Source organism: Pongo pygmaeus, chromosome 21, assembly GCF_028885625.2.
Source record: "Pongo pygmaeus isolate AG05252 chromosome 21, NHGRI_mPonPyg2-v2.0_pri, whole genome shotgun sequence".
In the NCBI taxonomy this organism is placed as follows: Eukaryota; Metazoa; Chordata; class Mammalia; order Primates; family Hominidae; genus Pongo; species Pongo pygmaeus.
This window is the reverse complement of record NC_072394.2, coordinates 36938129-36960324: the sequence shown is the minus strand read 5'-3', so window position 1 is coordinate 36960324 and position 22196 is coordinate 36938129. Positions and strand designations below refer to the sequence as shown.

Sequence of the window (22196 nt, the reverse complement as noted above, 5' to 3'; positions counted from 1 at the left end):
AACAGAGGCTCCATTCACCAAAAGAAATGGGGCGGGGGGGATCCTCAACACTGGGTGGAGACAGCACAATGAATTCTTGTTTTTCTGGGAGGCACAAGGCTGACAATCCAGTCACTGCCACCCACTCCCCTGTGACAGAATACTCTCGAACACTGGAGGGAAGGGTAAACAAGTTCCTCCTATAAAGTGGCAAACGGCTCACGCTTGTAATCCCAGCACTTTGGGAGGCTGAGATGGGCGGATCATGAGGTCAGGAGATCGAAACCATCCTGGCTAACACGGTGAAACTCTGTCTCTACTGAAAATACAAAAAAATTAGCCGGGCGTAGTGGCAGGCGCCTGTAGTCCCAGCTACTGGGGAGGCTGAGGCAGAAGAATGGTGTGAACCCGCGGGGTGGAGCTTGCAGTGAGCTGAGATCGCACCACTGCACTCCAGCATGGGCGACTGAGTGAGACTCCATCTCCAAAAAAAAAAAAAAAAAAAAGTGGAAAATTGACTGATGCCTCTAAGATCTGGAGCCTGGGTACAATGACAGGGCTCTGTGGACGTGAGAGTACAATGCAGTGGGTCATGCGTGTATGAGATCGAATGTCAGTCAACACACTCCTTGAGCTCCTACTGTATGCCAGTGGCTATTCTGAAGGGGAGGAGTGGGGCACAATAGTGGTCACTGCTGGACAGTACTCAGTCTACCCTGCTCACCCTCCTGGAAATTCATCATGGACCAAAGTACAGCGACATCTGCAATAGCAAAATGCAGAAAGAACTAAAAATGCCTAACAATTAGGGAAAAGGCCAAGTAGATTATGGAACATCCACTAACAGGAATACACATATTAACCATGGTGATTAGACCATGTTATACCATCACAAAAGGTGTGTGCTATAATGTTAAGTGAAAACAGCAAAATGCAAAAATAAAGTGCTTTGGTGACTGCAATCACATGAAAACAAAAGGCTAGAGGAGATTATGAAAAAAGAGCCACATTAAGGGCAAGAAATTATAGAAAGGTTTTATTTTCTTTTTTTCAAAACACTCCTTTTCATTCTACTGTATTGTTTCTATTTAAAAACATTTTAACCCCCCATCTATGCATCCAAAAGAAGTCCATGATACAGGGGCCACAGGGCTCTGATACACTCAATGTTGTCAGAATAAGATGTAAGAATAACTTGGATGACAATTTAGGACAGCTCAATCTGCAATCAACCCGGAAAGAAAGGGGAAAGAAAGTGAAAACCGAGATGTCAGAATCTAAATCCAAAATAGCCCCCAGAGATTGGAGAATGGGGCTGAGATGAAATTTCCTAAGACTGCTATTCATTTAGTAACTACATGGCAACCTTCCATGTGCCAGACATTGTTCTAGGCCTGGGGATGATGCAGTGAACAAAATATAACAAAAATCCCATGTCACGAAACTGACATTTGTGGGAAGGGACATTAAATAAGAAAAAAGAAGTAAAACATAAATGTCAGCTACAGCAGGGAAACGGGACCTGGAATGCAGGGGTGATGGGAATGTGAAATACATCATCAGAGAAGGCTCGCCAAGACGATAGTGAGTAGACATCTGAAGGAAATGAGGGAGTTAGCCATGCCAGTTTCTGGGGAGTGTTGCAGACAGCACCAAGACCAAGCACAAAAGCCCTGGGGTGGGCAAGCGTCTGGTATGTTCAGGGGGAAAAGCAAAGGGGCCACTGTGGCTGAAGGGCAGGGAGCAGGGGAGGGACAGCAGCTGGGATCCGGGACCAGACCACAGACGGCCTGGCAGGTCAAGTGATGACCTTGGTTTTTACTGGGTGTGATTCATGGAGCCACTGTCAAGTTTTGAGGTAAAGAGGGACAAGACCTGATGCTTCCAAGGATGGCTCTGGCTGCTGTGGGGAGAAGGGACAGCAGGGGGCGAACACAGCCTGCGGAAGCCTCCTATCCCTGCCCTGCCAGGTGCTGCTCTCGGTCTGAAGGAAACAAGCTTCCCTCCTTCACTCACTGCTTGATGTAACTACCTCCCAACCCTTTGGACTCAGCTCCAGAGCCCACAGGAGGCTTCTCTGACACCAGCCCCTCTGCTGGGCACGGAGGCCCCCAGCCTTCACAGCACTGACCATAATGCAGTGCAACTGTTTAGGTCACGTTCATCTCCTCCTCCAGACGCAAGGCACCCTGGGATCGGGAAACCAGACCAGACTTTATAGCCCCAGTACCTCGCAAAGGATAGGCTCAATAAATACTGAAGGAACAAATAAAAAGCATTTCTGCAACTATGTTTCACGAAATCAACTTTTTTAAGTACAGGAGGGGGACATGGCCTCACAGTCCACAGTGTGAAAAAGAGCTAAGGTTTAGGTGATCTGAAATTCAATGAGAACCAGACACTAAGATCTGGCTGTTTAAAAGTAAACACGGGCTGGGCGCAGTGGCTCATGCCTGTAATCCCAGCACTTTGGGGGACCAAAGCAGGTAGATCGCTTGAGCCCAGGAGTTTGAGACCAGCCTGGGCAACATGGTGAAGCTTTGTCTCTACAAAAGATAAAAAAAATTAACCATGCGTGGTGTCGTGTGCCTGTAGTCCCAGCTAGTTGGGAGGCTGAGGTGAAAGGATTGCTTGAGCCCAGGAGGTCGAGGCTGCAGTGAGCCATGATCGCGCCATTGCATTCCAGCCTGGACAACACAGTGTAAGACTCATCAAAAAAAAAAAAAAAAAAAAAGGAAAGAAAGAAAGAAAAAAGAAATAAAAGTAAACACATATCTCACACATCTATCAGGAATGGGAGGACACACAGGTATAATTTCCCTATCAGCATCTACTATGGGTCATATATTGCTTTCAGACACATGCTCTCTTCTGAAACTCTCATTCACGGGTTAGTATAATCTCCATGTTAGTGATGGGGAAACAGGTTTGGAAAGGAGAAGGGTTTTTCCCAAGAACACATTGCAGGTCAACAGAAGAACTGAATATACTGGTGACCACAACTGAGGAGGTCCCTGCCCTCAGGGAGCTCACATTCTGGTGAAAGAGACTTAAACAAGTGAACAAGATTCTTGCAGGATACAGGGACTAGGCTGTGGGGCAAGGGATGCTACTCTGGTTAATGTGGTCAGGAACACCTGAGGAGATGTAATTTTTTTTTTTTGAGATAGGGTCTCACTCTGTCACCCAGGCGTGCCGTGGTGCGATCATGGCTCACTGCAGCCTTGACCTCCCAGGCTCAAGTGATCCTCCCACTTCAGCCTCCCGAACACGTGGGACTACTGATGTGTACTGCCAAACCCAGCTAATTTTTTGTAGAGATGGGGTTTTGCCATGTTGCCCAGGCTGGTCTTGAACTCCTGGGCTCAAGTGATCTACTGCCTTGGCCTCCCAAAGTGCTGGGACTACAAGCGTGAGCCACCATTCTCGGCCATAAGTATGTCATCTTTAAGCCAAGAACCAAATGATGAGAAAGAAATGCACTCTGGGCAATGGGGTGATAAAGACAAGGCTCCCCAATTCTCTAGTTCCCAGGTGCACATTCCTGACACATGGAAAAACAAGCAGCAATAAAGATCCAGGAGGATCCGTTGGCTCAGCATAGGAGGGATGACCACTGGAAGCAAATGATTGACAAAGAACTATGACCAATTTGACCACTAAACATAAAACTTAACTTCTGTATAAGAATAATTAATCTAACAGGATAGAAAAGTTTTGCATCAAATATAACAGACAAAATAAAAAAAACACAAAATGACTAAGAACAATAGCAAGTATCTAGTAGGTAGTGCACAAAAGAATACTTGTAGAAAATATGCCTACGAGAAATTACAGTCACATCAAACTATGGTCATCATTCCTCACAAACAAATGAAAAATTCACCTGGGCGTGGTGCTCACACCTGTAACCCCAGCACTTTGGGAAACTGAGGTGGGTGAATCACTTGAGGTCAGGAGTTTGAGACCAGCCTGGCCAACATGGTGAAACCCCGTCTCTACTAAAAATACAAAAATTCGCCATCATGGTGGTACAGGCCTGTAATCCCAGCTACTCAGGAGGCTGAGGCAGGAGAATTGCTTGAACCTGGGAGGCAGAGATTGTAGTGAGCTGAGATCGTGCCACTGAACTCCAGCCTGGGCAACAGAGTGAGATTCCATTTCAAAAAAAAGAAAGAAATGAAAAATTATAGCAATGCTGAGGTTTATTTTTAAATGCTGGCATTGCTATTACAAAACTGGCAGGTGCAAGGGCAATACAATCTTGACAAAGCTACAGGACAATATATTGCAAGAACCATAAAAGCATTGGTCTCTCCGCCTCAGAAATTATTTTCCTAAGAATTCTATCCTGAGGAAATAATCTAATAAGTAAGTTAAAACAAAACGAAACGAAACCAGACATTCACAGAAGCATCATCACAGCACTATTTCTACTAATTAAGAAATGGAAGCAGCTGGGTATGGTGGCTCATGCCTGTAATACTGGCACTTTGGGAGGCTGAGGCAGGCAGATCACCTGAGGTCAGGAGTTTGAGACCAGCCTGGCTAACATGGCAAAACCCTGTTTCTACTAAAAAATACAAAAATTAGCTGGGCGTGATGGTGCACACCTGTTAATCCCAGCTACTCAGGAGGCTGAGGCAGGAAAATCACTTGAACCTGTGAGGCAGAGGTTGCAGTGAACTGAGATTGAGCCACTGAACTCCAGTATGGGCAACAGAGTGAGACTCCATCTCTAAAACAAACAAACCAAAAAGAAATGGGAGCAACCCAAATGTACACAGGTAAGATATTTGGCCAATTATGGTACAACTATTTCACCGAGTATTATGTAGTCGCTAAGTAGTTAATCACAAAGATGATATGACAACAAGGTTAAACGATTTTGGATATTAAAACAACAAAAAAAGAAAAAAATCCCCCTAAAACCCAGCATGCATATCTTGGAAAATATGCATATGTGAACAAAAGAGGAAGGAGAACATACAAAGATGAAAATAGTTATGTGGCAGAGTGAAACTGGATGAGGAGAATTATATGTGATTATTTTTTAATTTTAATTTTATTTATTTATTTTGAGACAGAGTCTTGCTCTGTTGCCCAAGCTGGAGTGCATTGGCCTGGTCTCGGATCACTGCAACCCCCGCCTCCTGGGTTCAAGTGATTCTAGTGCCTCAGCCTCCTGAGCAGCTGGAATTACAGATGCACGGCTTCCGGCTACTTTTCGTATTTTTAGTAGAGACAGAGTTTCACCATGCTGCCCAGGCTGGTCTCCAACTCCTGACCTCAAGTGATCTGTCCACCTTGGCCTCCCAAAGTGCTGGGATTATAGGTGTCAGCCATTGTGTCCGGCCAATTATAGATGATTTTTATACCATTATTCTAAAGGTCAGTTTCCATGTAAAATGTAAAATATGCAAGCCAAAAGTGCCACTTGTAGAAATCTATCCTACATAACCACTAGCATGAGTGCAAAAAAGACAAGAACAGTTACTGCAGCAGTGTCTGGAATAAAAAAACTATACACCACCTAAATGTACATATGGGACTAGGATACTATACAGACTTTAAAAAGAATGAAGTGGACCTGCATATAATAACACAGAAAAATGTGTGATATTTTTAAGTGAACAGAACAAGTTGCAGAATAAGATATATACACATATATCTTAAAGTCAACTTCTGTTTTCTCTTATTTTTTTCTCACCCAGGGTGGAGTGCAGTGGTGCAATCACGGCTCACTGTAGCCTTGACCTCCTGGGCTCAGGCGATCTCTCCACTTCAGCCTTAAAATAAACTTAACATATATAAATATATATATATATATATTCCAGTTTCATCTAATAAACAGCTTATACATAAATGTGCTTATGCACCAAACACATCTGGAAGGAAACACACCCAACTGCCAACAGAAGTTACCACGGGGTAGTAAGATGGGGACCACATAAACTTTCTATATTATATCCTCTGGTACTGCTTCAAATTGTTAACATACGTGGTGGTTTACGCCTGTAATCCCAGCACTTTTGGAGGCTGAGGTGGGTGGATCACCTGAGGTCATGAGTTTGAGACCAGCCTGGTCAACATGGTGAACCCTGTCTCTACTAAAAGTAGAAAAAAAACCCTGTCTCTACTAAAAATAGAAAAATTAGCCAGGCATGGTAGCATGCGCCTGTAGTCCCAGCTACTCTGGAGGCTGAGGCAGGAGAATCGCTTGAACCTGGGAGGCGGAGGTTGCAGTGAGCTCAGATCACACCACTGCACTCCAGCCTAGGCGAAAGGGCAAGACACTGTTTCAAAAGAAAAAAAAAAAAAAGTTAAACTATGCATCTAAATTTGTATTGCTTTTATGAGTATAACCACGGAGTAGCATAATACAGGTTCAAGCAAGCTACAGTTTAAGTAACAAAAAGAGGGGCCATATAAGTGCTTGTATAGATGTATAAGAAACTAACAGCTGGGTGTGGTGGCTCACGCCTGTAATCCTAACACTTTGGGAGGCCAACGTGGGTGAATCACTTGAGCCCAGGAGTTCAAGACCAGCCTGGGCAACATGGCAAAACCCCAATTCTACAAAAAAAATACAAAAAAATTAGCAGGGTGTGGTGGCGTGCACCAGTAGTCCCAGATACTTGGGGAATTAAGGCAGGAGGATCACTTGAGCCCAGAAGGGTCAAGGTTGCAAAAAAAAAAGAAACAAACAATGGTTGTTTCTAAAGGAGGAGAGACTGAGACTGGGGGTTAGGAGAATGGGAATTTTATTTTTCACTTAGATCCTTTTACATCATTTATTTTTTTACTGTGTGCAAGTATACCTGTAAACAACCCTAAAATTCGTATGGAACCATAAAAGACTCAGAAAAGCCAAAAGAAGCCTGGAGAAAAAGAACAAAGCTTGAGATATCACACTACCTGATTTCAAAATATACCAGAAAGGTATAGTAACCAAAAGAGCATGGTATTGGTATAAAACACAGACACACAGACCAATGGAATAGCATAGAGGACCCAGAAATAAATCCACTTATTTACAGCCAACTGATTTTCGACAAAGGCATCGAAAAAACAAAACAAAACAAAACAAAAACAACAACAAAAACGAAAAAAAAACCTACCATAAATCAGCAATACCACTATATTTATTCAAAGGAAAGGAAATTAGTACATCAAAGGCATCCCTACATCCTCACGTTCATATTGCAGCACTATTCACAATAGCTAAGTTATGGAATTAGCGTCCATCAATAGGTAAATGGATAATGAAAATGTGGGCCGGGCGTGGTGGATCACGCCTGTAATCCCAGCACTTTGGGAGGCTGAGGCAGGGGGATCACGAGGTCAGGAGATCGAGACCATCCTGGCTAACACGGTGAAACCCCGTCTCTACTAAAAATACAAAAAATTAGTTGGGCGTGGTGGTGGGCACCTGTAGTCCCAGCTACTCGGGAGGCTGAGGCGGGAGAATCACTTGAACCTGGGAGGCGGAGGTGGCAGTGAGCTAAGATGGTGCCACTGCACTCCAGCCTGAGCGACAGAGAGACACTCCATCTCAAAAAAAAAAAAAAAAAAAAAGAAATAATGAATGTTTAAGGTGATGGATATTCTATAATAAATATAGCCTGATTTGATCATTACACATCATATGCATGTATCAAAATATTACATGTGTATCTACAACATAAATGTGTACAACTATTATATATCGATTTTTTTTACAGCTTAAGAAGTGATGTGAAAAATGAAGTTATACATATTTGAAGCATTATTACATGTTTGTAATGATGTGGAGATATTGTGGTGTAATAATGAAAAACACAGAACCCACAATTGCACATTCAATAGGGGCTAAACTGTATAAACCAAAAACAAGCAAAAAAGACTAGAAGTCATATGACTACTGTAAGTAGTTGCCTCTAGGTGATGACACGGTTTCTTTTTTCAATTTTTTTCTTGTAAGCTCTAGATTTCTATATAAGATTTTTGAAAAAGTAATATATTCACATGGCTTAAAACTTAAAACTTTTTTTTTCAAATTTTGCCCAAGGTGTGAGGATTACAAACACAAAACCTTTAATGGCGTAGAGAGCCCACAACTGCAGCAAGCAAGATAGAAAGAAGGCTTTGGGATCCCCAAGAGCAGACCCCGCCCGTTCCTGACTCTGGCACCCAGTCCCAGCGGCTAGAAAGAACCACGCCGACAGAGTGGCGGCCGTCAAGTTTCTAGGGTTCAAATCCATCTCCACTATTTCCTGGGGCAAAGCACTTGGCTTCTCGGGGCGCTGAATAACAGACATGTATAACAAAATGGAACTAAAGATTTTATCTACCTCACCGAGCTGGGAGGAGGCGAAGGAAATACAAGATACATAAAGTGCCTGGCAGAGCCTGCCACAAACTGAGCTCCCGGGAAACGTTAGCAAGGTTGCCATCGCGCACCAAGGCCCCAAAACTCTAGGCTGCAGGGCCGCTGCCCACCCCTTGCCCATCATCTCTTCCTGGCCGAGGCTGGGCTCCTGCTTCCGGTCAATGGGCAGCGGGATCCGGCGGCCCCGCCTCGGTCAGGCTCTAGAGGCCTCCGCCGCCGAGTTCCACCCTCAAGTCGGCTGAGGCACGGGGCCGGCCACGCCCAGCCACCACCGATTCCCTGTCCGGAGTTCTGAGATACCCTCATCCTCGGAGGACTGAAGGCCTGGCGTGGGGTGGTGGGCGGCCGCCAGCCACAAGCCCCCGGCGCACGCTCACCATTTCCGACCGATCCGGTAGCCCCGCGTAGCGAACACTTAGCCCAGTCCTGTGCCTTTCTGCGCCTGCGCACAGGTTTCTGTCAAAACGGACAGCTCTAGCTGCCTATCAGGAGCCAGCGTGAGGCGGGGGCGGGCGAGCCGATCTTGGCTCCGCCAGGATTCTTGGAAAAATCTGCCTTCCACTGTGGCAAAGCGAAAAGCTAAGGAGCGGTGCGCTAAGCTGTGGAAAATGCCCAATTCCAGCCGTGCAGAAAAGATGCTGGTTCTGGCTGGACGCGGTGGCTTACGCCTGTAATTCCAGCACTTTGGGAGGCCAAGTCGGAAGGATTGCTTGAGCCCAAGAGTTCGAGACCAGCCTGGGCAACATGGAGAGACCCCTTCTCTACTAAAAAATAAACAAAATTAGCCGGGCGTGGTGGCGCGCTCCTGTAGTTCCAGCTACTCCAGAGGCTGAGGTGGGAGGATCGCCTGACCAGGAGTTCGAGGCTGCAGTGAGCCGAGATTGCGCCACTGCACTCCAGCCTGGGCGACAGAGCAAGAGACCTTGACTAAAACAAAACAAAACAAAACAAAAACCATGCTGGTTCTCGGTATCGGAAGAGGCTTTCAGCTCTCAATGGAGGTCTAAGCTGGTTCTGGAGTCCCTGGGTGGAGCGTGGTGGGAGGGTATGAAGGCAAGTGGGACGGTTGCTGAGACCCCCTTTGCGCCCAGACTGAGGCAGAGAGAGGACCAGGGCCAAAATGCGCTTCGGGATCGGGCAGGCCTGGGGTGGGGCTGAAGTCAGGTACCTCTGGAGTCTCCGGGTAAGATGCCGTGCAAGCTCGGAGATGAATTGGTTAGGGCTGGCCTGGGAGTCTTTAGAATCCGAGCTCAGCCCCGCCTCGCGTTACCTAGTAGAAGCCACTTCACATTTGTGTGTTCTATCTTGTTCTCACCTCTAAAAGGGGGACTCTTCCCAGAGCCCTATGTTGTCCTGTTCTCGCAGGCCGCAAACTTTTCTGGGTCCTCTAGTAGGAAATAACTTCTGTTAAAACATGCTGCCGTTTAGTGAACCCTGTGCCACATTACTGTGCTGAACACGCACATACGTTATCTCCGGTAGCTTCAGGGAAGTATCGGTAACCTGGACACTTTATAAATGCTGTTTCTCCCAGGCGCTGTAGCTTGCTGGATTCAACGATGATCTAACTCCAAAGTTTCATTCCACAGTAGCTGCTCTTCAGTGAGGAAGGATTTGGTTCTCCTTCCAGGAGTGTCTGCATGTTAAGAGGACTGACTTTACTGCGAAGAGACCTAGCAGACACCACCTTAACCAGATCAAAGGTTACTGGAAAGGGGAGATATTGATGCCGTGTGCCCCGATAAAAATGCGTTAAGGGCACATCACCTCCGAGTCATTTTCCACAAAAACTCCCAGCCTTAAACCATGAGAAAACTTCACTAAATCCAGTGTGAAGGATGTTCTACAAGATACCTGTACCCCTCCCCCCAAAATCTCAAAGTCATGAAAGCAAGGAATGAATGCGGAATTGTCACAGATTAGAGGAGTAAGGAGAAAGAAAAATAACATTGGTGGGAAAATTGGTGAAATCTGAGTAAGGGCTGTAGTTTAGTGTGATTTTTACCAGTGTTAATTTATTAGTTTTGGTAATTCTAGCATGGTTATGGGGGATCATAACATTGGAGAAAGCTGGGTGAAGACTGTGCAGGAACTCTTAACCATTTTTTGCAACAGCTCTGTAAATGTAAAATTATTTCAAAATAAATTTTTAAAAGGACTGGATCCAAAGGAATTTCTATTGAATGCTGGAAACATTAGGAAAGCATTTAGCAAGGGGAAGAAGTGCTGCAGAGACTGGACCCTAAAACATCCTGGAAGATAAGCACTGGAAGAATCACCACTGTCTTGCCCATGGAGAACCAGACTGAGAGGAGTGAAAGGACTTTAAAAGATTACAATCCCAGAAGCAAAAAAGAGAATGGCCAATAGTTCATGTGACAGGAGCCAAAATGAGAATGAAGGAGGAGCTGGAATAGGACCAAGAATGTCCCGGAGTGGCAGGCTTACAAACTTCAAGAGTTTTGGCCCGGCGCAGTAGCTCACACCTGTAATCTCGGCACTTTGGGAGGCCGAGGCGTGCGGATCACGAGGTCAGAGTTCGAGACCAGTCTGGCCAACATAGTGAAACCCCGTCTCTACTAAAAATACACAAAAAATTAGCTGGGCGTGGTGGTGTGCGTCTGTAATCCCAGCTACTCGGGAGGCTGAGGCAGGAGAATCGCGTGAACCCAGGAGGCGGAGGTTGCAATAAGCCGAGATCGCGCCACTGCACTCCAGCCTGGGCGACAGAAGGAGACTCCGTCTCAAAAAAAAAGAAAAAAAAAGTTTTATTCTGCGGTAATGGAGAAACCACTGTAAAATTTTAGGTAGAGGAGGCATGAGACAGGTCTTCCACAGATAATCCTGAGGTAGCACAGAAGATATACTGAGGAGGATGGAAAAATGAAGACAGGATGCTGTTATGGTCAGCCAGATTAGGGAGGAAGCACGTGGGCTGTGGCAATGTTGTCAGCTCTGAGAGAAGGGATTTTAAGAAGTTTTGGGGCCGGCGCGGTGGCTCATGCCTGTAATCCAAACAGTTGGGAGGCCAAGGCGGGTGGATCACCCGAGGTCAGGAGTTCAAGACCAGCCTGGCCAACATGGTGAAACCCCGTCTCTACTAAAAATACAAAAATTAGCCGTGCATTGGTGGTGGGCGCCTGTAATCCCAACTACTAGGGAGGCTGAGGCAGAATTACTTGAACCCGGGAGGCGGAGGTTGCAGTGAGCCGAGATCACGCCACTGCACTCCAGCCTGGGTGACAGAGCAAGACTCCATCTCAAAAAAAAAAAAAAAAAGTTTTGGGGATAGATAGGATTTGGAGACTAATTAAATGGAATGGCAAAATTGGTCACATTAGACTCCCAGTGTTGTGGTAAGTAGCAGTACAACAAAAATGGTAAAGTATGCATACTTTAGAGTCAAACCATCCTGGATTCCAACCTGTACTCTTTCTACTTAATAGTTGTGGACATGATTCAATCATTTTGAGCCTCTATTTTCTTGTAAAACAGAGATAATCATTTCCAATAACAGGAAGACTAAGTGACACTGCACATAGCATATCTACCAGTGTCCTGCACATAGTGATAAATGTTGACAGTTGTTTTGGTATTAAATGAATATGGGTGTGGTACTGGTTGCTATGATATGGAAGACAAATAGAAGAACAGGTCTGAATTAGAAGAATAACAGGAGGGCTGTTTTTAGTGATCTTTCAAGTATGACTACAAATTCTCAAGGTCCTTCCCTGTGGGGTGCTTTGAGGAAATCCTCTTGTCCATAGCCGTTCTTTGCTTATTAACAGACCCCTGTGCATAAGGGATCAACAGTGTCCTTCTGGGATTTATGTTTAAGGCCCTCTTTTCTTTGCCAACCAGGAAGATTCCCCTGGCTCCTCACTCCAGATATCCTGATCACAAAGGAGTCCTACGAACATGGAAGAACTGACAACTGAAATGGGCTGGGAGAGACAGCAGCTCCTGTACTGGAGTTACATAATGTGAGACAGACACTTAAAAAGTCCAGGGAACAGCCAGTCAGTCACAGCTGAGTCCCAGTCTGATGCTTTGTGGGGTTTTGGATAAGAGCCAATGGCCAGTAAGAACAATTACTTACTGACCATTGACCCTTACTTAGTGGGGCATATTTTTCCCCTTATTCTAAGCCACAATGAAACTAGAGCATTCTAGCAGCTTCCATTGGACAGAATAAACAGGATAGGGTCTACTAACTACTCAGGACCTGGGAGGGGCCTGCAGTTTTTGTCCTCTAGTCCATGTTAGATCAGCTGTATTAAAAAATTCCTCTTCCCTTAGTCTCTCTCCACTGGTTCTGTTTTAAATGAGAGCATAATCACCTGAGCTTCGTAATAAGAAAAATGTCTACCGAAGCTGGTAACCAGGTCAACTTGTTGAGAACAGTCTTGTTAACAGTCTTGACAGCTAGCTAGTTGGTGGTTCTCTACTCAGCACTCATGCCTGTGGTCCTGGTCTTTTAGTTGTCTCAGAAAAGCAATTTATATGGAGGCCTTTATGTTGGTTGATGGCCCCTGCAGGTATCTTCATCTTCAACATGAGCACCAAATCCAGTCTCATCTGCAACAGCTCTTTCTAGTTTTTTTCTACCCGTAGCATGGCGGGCCAGATCTCAATAACGCAGGCCTCCATAACAACTGTTTCAGCACTAACTGAGTGGTTAAGTTAAATATTAAAAGCTGAAAGAGTCAGGGCCATTATACAAAGGCTGGAATGTAACAAAAGCCCACCATGGGTTTTGCCCAGGCCTTTTCTGGGCCTTGAAGCATGACAAGGTAACAAAGGAATTCTTAACAGGACCCATTTAGGATTAAACAAGTTTTATTGGGGGTCTGAAGGAACTTATTGAGGGGGTCTGAAGGCCTCCACAAACAAGTTTACTGGGGGGTCTGAAGGAAGTCCCCAAACCTCCATGATTTAGCAGGAAACAAGATAAGGGTAATCACCCCAGCACCTGGACCCATTTAGATTAAGTAAATTTACTGAGGCTCCAGAGGAAGGTCTTCAGGACTCAGATCTTATTTATAGATTAAAAAAGTCAATCACTTATGTCTTTAAATGAATGTACACTCACATGTAGACATATAGCTTATAATGTAAATAAGCTCTGGAAAACTTTGTAGTTTTGAGTTGGTCTTGGGATCATTTCCAGGCTTTCTCCCCATACCTGGTTACAGAAATAAACTCCCTCCTTTCTCAGTTCATCTGCACCTCATTACTGGGCTGCAAGAATAAGCAGCCCGACCCTCGATTTGGTCTGGGAACAATACCACAATCCAGACGGGCTGTAACTTGCCACTTAAAGCAGAGAGGCAGAAATCTATGTGACCTGGTCACATATAAGTCTTCTCAGAAGGTGGGGCTGGGGAGTGAGGAAAGAGACCCCTCCTTACCCAAGACTGACAGAAAAGCATGCAAATGAAGAACCAAAAAAGTTTAATTATAAACAGTCTTACATCCTGTAGGAAAACGCAAGTGAGGCAACCCCTGAAGGAACTTTATAAAAGCATTTGACTCCCTGTAATATTTGTAGCATTACCTGAGTATTAAAAGTAACAGGTCAAGAAAACAAAGGTACTCTTAATACAGTAATATACAATCCAGTGCTGCCAATTCCCTGTTTTTAGTTAATGAAAGCAAATTATACAAAGTAAATAACTAAAAGAAAAACAAAAAAAGGAGGGGGGCTGGAGATACCAACAATACTAAATAGAAGTCGTTAACTCTAAAGGAGTTTAGAAAGGTAAGTTACATCCACAACAGGGAAGGATATAAAAATAGAGGAAAAATTTAATTCCGTGAGTCAACCCCGACAACATTTCGGATTATTAACCAGATAAGTAAAAAGTGGTAGAGTGGGCTTGACTGAAATAGTTTATTTAGGATGAGAACTTTGTGTATAGTTGAGTCAAGATTCACTAAAATTTCTGATCATTGGTATGTCAATCTCTTGATGAAAAATCAGTACCTGAATATGTCTTTTTGTTTTTTTAAGAGAGAGGGTCTTGCTATGTTGCCCAGGCTGGATTTGAACTCCTGGGATCCTCCCACCTCAGCCTCCTGAGTACAATACCTGAATTTTAAATAGAGTTATTGTAAGTCTTATGAAATGAGATTTTGCTGCACTCTGACATAACATAATAAAAGACAGAGCAGGAATTCATTATTATGAGCTGCTTGATCAGTTTTAAACCACTCCATTTGATGAAACAAGTGAGGTCCTTCCCTCCTGACCAGGCTGTGGAATGCTGTCTTCCCCAACCCCCACCCCCTGCAAAAGAGCAGAAGAATAAGGCAATTGCTCATTTTACTTTGTTTTTATTTCAATGTAACATGCAGTAAAAACAAAAAAAAAATTAACAGGATTTATTAGCATTTACAATGCTTACAAAGAAAAAGACTTCTAAAAGCATTTTAGTTCAGATTTAAGAAAAAGCTCTAAGTAAATACTTACAATAAATCTATTTCCATATGTTCAGTTTGGACCAAAATTTAAGATAGCATTTGGTAGATATTTATGTCTGCGGTCTATTTGCAGTATTTTTATATAACCTCTGATTCTTGGGATATCCAGCCCCCATTTTCCTAACACAGCAGGGAAGACATATACATGTGGCCACTTAAATTAAAGGAAAAAATGGAGTAGGGAGATCCCAGGCTGCAAAAATATATACAAGCATTTACCTTTTCCAGAACTAAACACTTCTTCCATAAAAATATTAAATAGCCAAGCCCTATAGAACTAGGGCCAGGGCTACTTCAAATATAACTATTCTGTATTTTAAAAATATAGGGCAGAAAGCCTTTTGGGTGATATTTATATATTTTCACACAATATTTCTAGGTCCCTAAATGAATCATGAAGCATTATGTAGAACTAAAAAAATCTATTTTCTTACATTATCTCTTAATTTAATTTCATAAATCTCTAGTAAATATTGTAGGTAACTACATTTCAGTATGAGAATTCACCTCAACAGGAAGTCTTTATAGAGGGCTTAATCTTCATTAGCCGTTTATTACCAAGTTCAGACTTATATAATGAACGGGTAGTTGGCAGACATTCGCTCTGTAAGACAAAGCAATAGCGTTTTTCCCCCTACCAACAAAAAGGCAGAGTCCCTACTTTTAACAACCAGGGCTTTTAGAAACCACACAGTATTTCCTGGGGTACATGAAATAAAAAAACCATAGGACTGGGAGAGCCTAGTCTCCCCATTTACACTGAAGTTTCTTGATGAGGCAACCCTTTCACTCAAATAAGTCTCTGCTTTATGATGGCAGTATCTTAGAGTACAGATAGACAAGTTTAAAAAAATGTTTTTATTGTTGTTCCAGGATGTAAAAAGGAAGAACATTAGGGACAAAAAATTGTTTTTCTTTTTTCCATATGGAACAGGGTTCTGCTGCTTATTCTTGGCTTAATATTACTTGTTCATGCTATGCCTCTGAAATGTGGCAAAAGCCCCTGATACATGAGCTATGAGGCTGTCCTCAGGGTTCAGCTATGATAGGGACTCAGCTGGCTTAGGCTTCATTCCACTGCCAATGAAGTCAAATTTATAACAGCCACCTTGACAGTTGAAACTAGGCCAAGTTAAAATAATTAATTCCAGAGAACTTCAAAGTGCATTAATCAGTTAATAATGGAGCAATCTAAACTTAAATAGTCGTGAGAAAAAAAGGAAACCCTATTAAAAATTTTAGGGGTGAAAAGAATACTGCAGATGAGGGTTATCAATCCAGTTCATGACAATGTAAAGAATGGAAATGACTACTCCAACATATGTTAGAGAAATGATAACTTTGAAGACTTTTAATTCACAGAGAATATATTCCTGTGGTTACTGGATGTTATCTTCCTTTCTTTTTAGCCAGTACCACAGCTCTCCCTCTCAAATGAAAATCTGATGTCAAAAGCTGTTTCACTGACCTCTATTTGGACTAGAAAGCACTCTAGTCTTTCTAGTCTTAAACTCCTTAACAATAATTAAATATAACTGAAGTTGTTGGATTATGATAAAATTATAAAGCATCAATTATATAGCGGAACATATAAAAATCACCAGTGACATCTTTAGATGAATTCAATTAAATTAATTCTAATTCTAGGCTAAGTTTTTTTTCCTTTCATTTATTTATCTCCCCCCCCCACCCGCCGCCCCGCTCAAAAAAAAGACAGGGTCTCCCCATGTTGCCCAGGCTGGTCTTGAACTCCTGGGCTAAAGGGATCCTCCTGCCTCGGCCTCCCAGAGTGCTAGGATTACAGGTATGAGCCACCATGCCCGGCCCTAGGTTAACTTCTTAAAACAATGAAGGAATCACAGTGTTAACATTGTTTGTAAAGTGTAGTATTTGCCAGGCAACTGAAACAATCAAACTTCAAAATGAAGTCATTTGCAGGCTGTGACCAACTTTTCCCTGAATTCAAATTGACAAAACTACTTTGTAGAGATGCAAGAGTCTTGCATCACTTCCAGGAATGATGTATGGATTCATGCTCCAGAAAGGAAAAACAATAGTCAAGTCAGACTAAAATGAGAGGGAGAACACAAGCCAGAATTTTGCTCACATCCCCATAAGCAGGGCTAAGCTTGCACTTTTAACAAATGCCCCTTACCAAGAGGCTTAATAGGAAGATCTTGTATATTGCAGTTACCAAAGGACTTCCCTGCATATCTGCAGAATCTCTAAAAGAAAAAAAAAACTACTCCCAAGTGAGACTTTTGACACATATGCAAAATTGTTGTTAAAGGAACAAACTAGTGGAATAAGACAAGGCAAATTTCATTGTTGTGTTAAAATCTCATGTTAAGCAAGGTTCTGACTAGTCATTTGCAGACCTGATTTCTGGAAACGCTGAGTAGAAATCACTGGGAGATAAATCTAAATGAGAACATTAATTTACTTACACTCAGATAACTCTCTAAAGAGCCATAGTCCAATTTTACAAGATGTGCAACAGGCAGAGAAGGACAAACATTGCAAATAAGTTCTTGCCCATTCATGGTGCAAGTTCTCAGAAGTTACTCTTGTCCAAATCCTTCTGTTTCTTCTATGGCAAACAACAGCTTTTCCTTCAATTGCTCATAGCTCTTGTATGGTGGCAGGTCCAGGCGATTAAAACTAAAAGCAAGAATTGTTAGTTTGAGAAAAAGAAATATGCAAAGAATCAAATGAGTAGTGTAGTATACTACTTTATACACTACTATAGAAACACAAAAATATACTACTGTGCTTCAAAGGATACCATCAAGAAAGTGAAATAACCCAAAAATGGGAAAAAATATTTGTAAATCATATATCTGATAAAGGACTGGTATCCAAAATATATAAAAAACTTAAAAAACTCAACAATATTTAAAAATGAACAAAGGATAGAGATTTCTCCAAAGACATACAAATGACCAATAAGCACATGAGAAAAATGCTCAACATCCTTAGTCATTAGGTAAATGCAAATAAAAACCACAATGAGATACCACTTCACACCTGTTGGGATGGCTATTATTTAAAACAACAAAACAACAACAACAACAAAAACCAGAAGAAAACAAGAGTTGAAAAGGATGTGAGGATGTGGAGAAATTGGAGCCCCTCTGCACTACGGGTAGGAATATAACGCAGTGTAGTCACTATGGAAAACAGTATGGTGAGATTCCCCCCAAAAATTAAAAATAGAATTACTACATGATCAAGGAATTCCACCTCTGGGTATATACCCAAAACAATTGAAAGCAGGGCCAGGGACAGATATATCTGTATTCTACCACAGTATACCTACGTTTATAGCAGCATAAACAGCCAAAAGGTGGAAATAATCTAAGTGTCCATGGACAGATGAATGTATAAACAAAATGTAGTATATCCAGACTATCAAATATTCATCATTAAAAAGGAGGAAATGCTGACACATGCTACAACATGGATGAAAATTAAAGATATTATTCTAAGTGAAATAAGCCAGCCAGGAAAGGACAAATAAGGTATGATTCTACACTTACGAAGTACTAAAGAATCATAGAAACAGTAGTAGAATGATGTTTGCCAGGACCTGGGGAAAGGGAGTCATGGGGAGTCATTGTTTAAAGCAGCAGTCTCCAACCTTTTTGGCACCAGGGAATGGTTTTGTGGAAGATGATTTTTCCATGGACAGGAGTGGGGAGGGGGATGGTTTCAGGATGAAACTGTTCCACCTCAGGTCATTAGATTCTCATAAGGAATGCACAATCTAGATCCCTCACATGCACAGTTCACAATAGTTATTGCTCCTATGAGAATCTAATGCCTCTGCTGATCTGACAAGTGGTGGAGCTCAGCAGGTAATGCTCACTCACCCTCCACTTACCTCCTGCTGTGCAGCCCAGTTCCTAACAGGCTGGGGACTAGGAGTTGGGGACCCCTGCTTTAATGGGTACCATTTCAATTTTACAAGATGAAAAATGTTTTAGGTCTGGCACAATGGCCTGTAATTCCAGCACTTTGGGAGGCCAAGGCAGGAGTATTGCTTGAGCTCAGGAGGTCGAGACCAGCCTGAGCAACAAAGTAAGACTCTGTCTCTACAAAAAGTTTAAAAATTGGCCAGGTGTGGTAGCACATGCCTGTCGTCCCAGCTACTTGGGAGGCTAAGGTAGGAGGATAGTTTGAGCCCAGGAGGTGGAGGGTGCATGAGTGGAGATTGAGCTACAGCACTCCAGCCTGGGTGACAGAGTGAGACATGTCTCAACAAAAGAAACAATTTTTGGAGATAGGTGATGGTGATGACTGCATAATGATATGAATGTGCTTAATGCCACTGAACTGTACACACTTAAAAATGGTAAATTCTATGTGATGTATATTAAACCCAACAATTAATTTTAAAAAGGAATGAAATATTGTATATGCTAGACCATGGATGAACCTTGAAAACATGCTAAGTAAAAGAAGCTACACACAAAAGGCTGTATATTTGGCTGGGGGCAGTGGCTCACGCCTGTAATCCCAGGACTTTGGGAGGCCAAAGTGGGTGGATCACGAGGTCAGGAGTTCAAGAACAGTCTGGCGAACATGGTGAAACCCTGTCTCTACTAAAAATACAAAAATTAGCCATGCGTGGTGGTGCATGCCTATAGTCCCAGCTACTCGGGAGGCTGAGGCAGGAGAATCACTTGAACCCAGGAGGCAGAGGTTGCAATGAGCTGAGATCACCCCACTGCACTCCAGCCTGGGTGACAGAGACTCTGTCTCCAAAAAAAAAGGTTATATATTTATTGTATGATTCATTTTATATGAAATGTCCAGAATAGGAAAATTCATAGAGACAGAAAGTAGATTAGTGGTTACCAAGGGCTACACAGGGGATAAAAGGGGAGTGACTGCTAATGGGTACATGGATTTTTGGGAGGGTGAAAAAATTCTGGAATTAGACAGTAATGATGCTTACATAATCTCGTAAATATGCTAAAATCACTGAACAGGCCAGATGCGGTGGCTCACGCCTGTAATCCCAACAACTTTGGGAGGCCAAGGTGGGTGGATCACCTGAGATCAGGAGTTTGAGACTGGCCTGACCAACATGGTGAAACCCCGTCTGTACTAAAAATACAAAAATTAGCTGGGCGTAGTGGCGGGTGCCTGTAATACCAGCTGTTTGGGAAGCTGAGGCAAGAGAATTGCTTGAGCCTGGGAGGCGGAGGTTGCAGTGAGCCGAGATCAAGCCACTGCACTCCAGCCTGGTCTACAAAGTGAGACCCTGTCTCAAAAACAAACAAACAAACAAACAACAACAAAAAACCACTGAACTGAACTGCATAATTTAAGAAGGTGAGTTTTATAATATGTAAATTATATATCAATAAAATTGTTACTTAAACACTACATGCATGTACAAAACATATGTATAAAAACAAAAAGGAATAGACAATAAAACAGTAAAGAGGTCAGATATCCAGGAAGGACCATATGTGACCACTAAAATATATCCCACAAAATAAGGTTCAAATATTGTTGACATTAGGTTGAATTCCAAAATATTAATATATTTGCTGTGAGATTAGGATTAGATTTAGTTTTCTACATTTTCAGAAATGTAATTAGATTTCAAATGAGAATATTTGTGGTCATGATGTTAGAGAGTAGGTCTCCCAACTTTCTTTTGCTGCCCTCAGAGAAAAGTTAAAATAACTCTAAATCTCACATTAAGAAAAAAAAATTCAATGTGAAAAAAGGAATCCATTGCAAATAGTTGTAAGGAATCATATAGGGGTGAACAAAATGCCCTTAAACTGGATTGCTATGATGGCTGTGCTATTCTTTAAATCTACTAAATATCATCTTTAATTTCTAGCTGGCTTTAAATAGCTACAGATAACTGGACAAAAGCTGTTTTCTCTATCCTTTCTGATTGTACTTACCAGGTATGACTTCTGGGTAGCCAATTTTCTTTCCCAACTTTTTCAATGCAGAATTTCTGTGGTCCATTGCTCCCTAAAACATAATGAAATCATAAACAGTTTGTTAGTATAGTGGATCTCCAACTGTGTTCCCCAATCCAACAAGCATCACCATCATGAGGGAACTTGTTAGAACCATAAATCCACAGGCCCCACACATCATCTTACCAATTTAGAAACTCTGGGTTAGGTGTGGTGGCTCATGTCTGTAATCCCAGTACTTTGAGAGGCAAAGGTGGGCAGATCACTTGAGGTCAGGAGTTCAAGATCAGCCTGGCCAATATGGTGAATCTCGATCTCTACTAAAAATACAAAAACTAGCCAAATGTGGTGGCGTATGCCTGTAATCCCAGCTACTCAGGAGACTGAGGCAGGAGAATTGCTTGAATCTGTGCAGCAAAGTTGCAGTGAGTCAAGATTGCGCCACTACACTCTCCCCTGGGTGACAGAACGAGACCCTATCTCAAAAAAAACCCAAAAAACCCAAACCCAACCCACAAACAAAAAGAAACTCTAGGAATCAGACTCAGCAATATGTGCTTTAACAAGCTTCCGGGTGATTCTGGTAAGCGTAAAAGTTTGAAGACTGGTTTGTTAATATAAGCCCCAAAGGAGAAAATGCAGTTTCATCTAGCATTCTTTAGCTGGAATAACACAGTTATGATTAATAAAAGCTTACACAAGAACACACAAAAAGCTTAATTTTAGTAGTTTGAAAGACAATAATGAAACTACAATAAAACTTGATTTAAATACAGAATTGATAAAACTTTGTGAAATGTAAACATCCTAGTGAATTCCATATTATTAATGCTAGAACTTACAGGTCCTGTATGGCATACCCTTACAAAAACAGATACAAGTATAAACATAAAATTCTTGCCCCTCATTTACCTGCTGCTGGAGATAGCTGTGAATAGTGATCATAAAAACACCAGTTTTTTAAAAGATCATTACTTTTCCCTAGGAAGCATTTATTGTTGGTCTCAATGACTGGTAATGCTACTAGATATTTTAATTAGAAGGGGGCAGGAACGCTAACTGTTCTGTAATGTGTGACACTGTCAGACACAAAGAACTTTCTCATGTCCCACCTGACTAAACCCAGTATACTAAGTATACCCAATATAAATTGTTAGTGCTTTTGTATTTAATAACACTGAATTGTTTTCACAAGTAGTTATGTAAAAAGTCCAGTAATACAGGAAATATTATTAAAAAACACAGTAAAAATTATTCTGTGGTGTTCAACACATAAATTAAAATTAACTCACTCTGCATGTTCTCTCTACTCAATATATATATTTTTTGAGACAGAGTCTCACTCTGTCACCCTGGCTGGATGGCAGTGGCACAATCTTGGCTCAATGCAACCTCCGCCTCCTGGGTTCAAG

The 22196-nt window shown here is 42.4% G+C and overlaps 2 protein-coding genes across 13 annotated transcripts in view; both read right to left on the bottom strand.

Annotated features, from left to right (window-relative positions):
* DYNLRB1 (dynein light chain roadblock-type 1) overlaps positions 1 to 17405 on the bottom strand; it is a 32809-nt gene extending 15404 nt beyond the window's left edge. For 2 of the 8 annotated variants that reach the window (XM_054466727.2, XM_054466725.2), the window contains exon 1: positions 8728 to 8849. In XM_054466727.2, the coding sequence (XP_054322702.1) occupies positions 8728 to 8730 (3 nt within the window). In that variant the 5' untranslated portion in view covers positions 8731 to 8849. Of the gene's footprint in view, positions 1 to 8312; positions 8850 to 17280 lie in introns of those variants that run through there. The other 6 variants (XM_063659153.1, XM_063659156.1, XM_063659154.1 and 3 more) reach the window with 5 other exon arrangements.
* Positions 13788 to 22196, bottom strand: part of ITCH (itchy E3 ubiquitin protein ligase) — a 152550-nt gene continuing 144141 nt past the window's right edge. For 4 of the 5 annotated variants that reach the window (XM_054466720.2, XM_054466719.2, XM_063659148.1 and 1 more), the window contains 2 exons: positions 20764 to 20836; positions 14671 to 17494 (listed from right to left, as the gene is read on the bottom strand). In XM_054466720.2, coding sequence (XP_054322695.1) covers positions 17395 to 17494; positions 20764 to 20836 — 173 coding nt within the window. In that variant the 3' untranslated portion in view covers positions 14671 to 17394. Of the gene's footprint in view, positions 14442 to 14670; positions 17495 to 20763; positions 20837 to 22196 lie in introns of those variants that run through there. The other variant, XR_010125157.1, reaches the window with a different exon arrangement.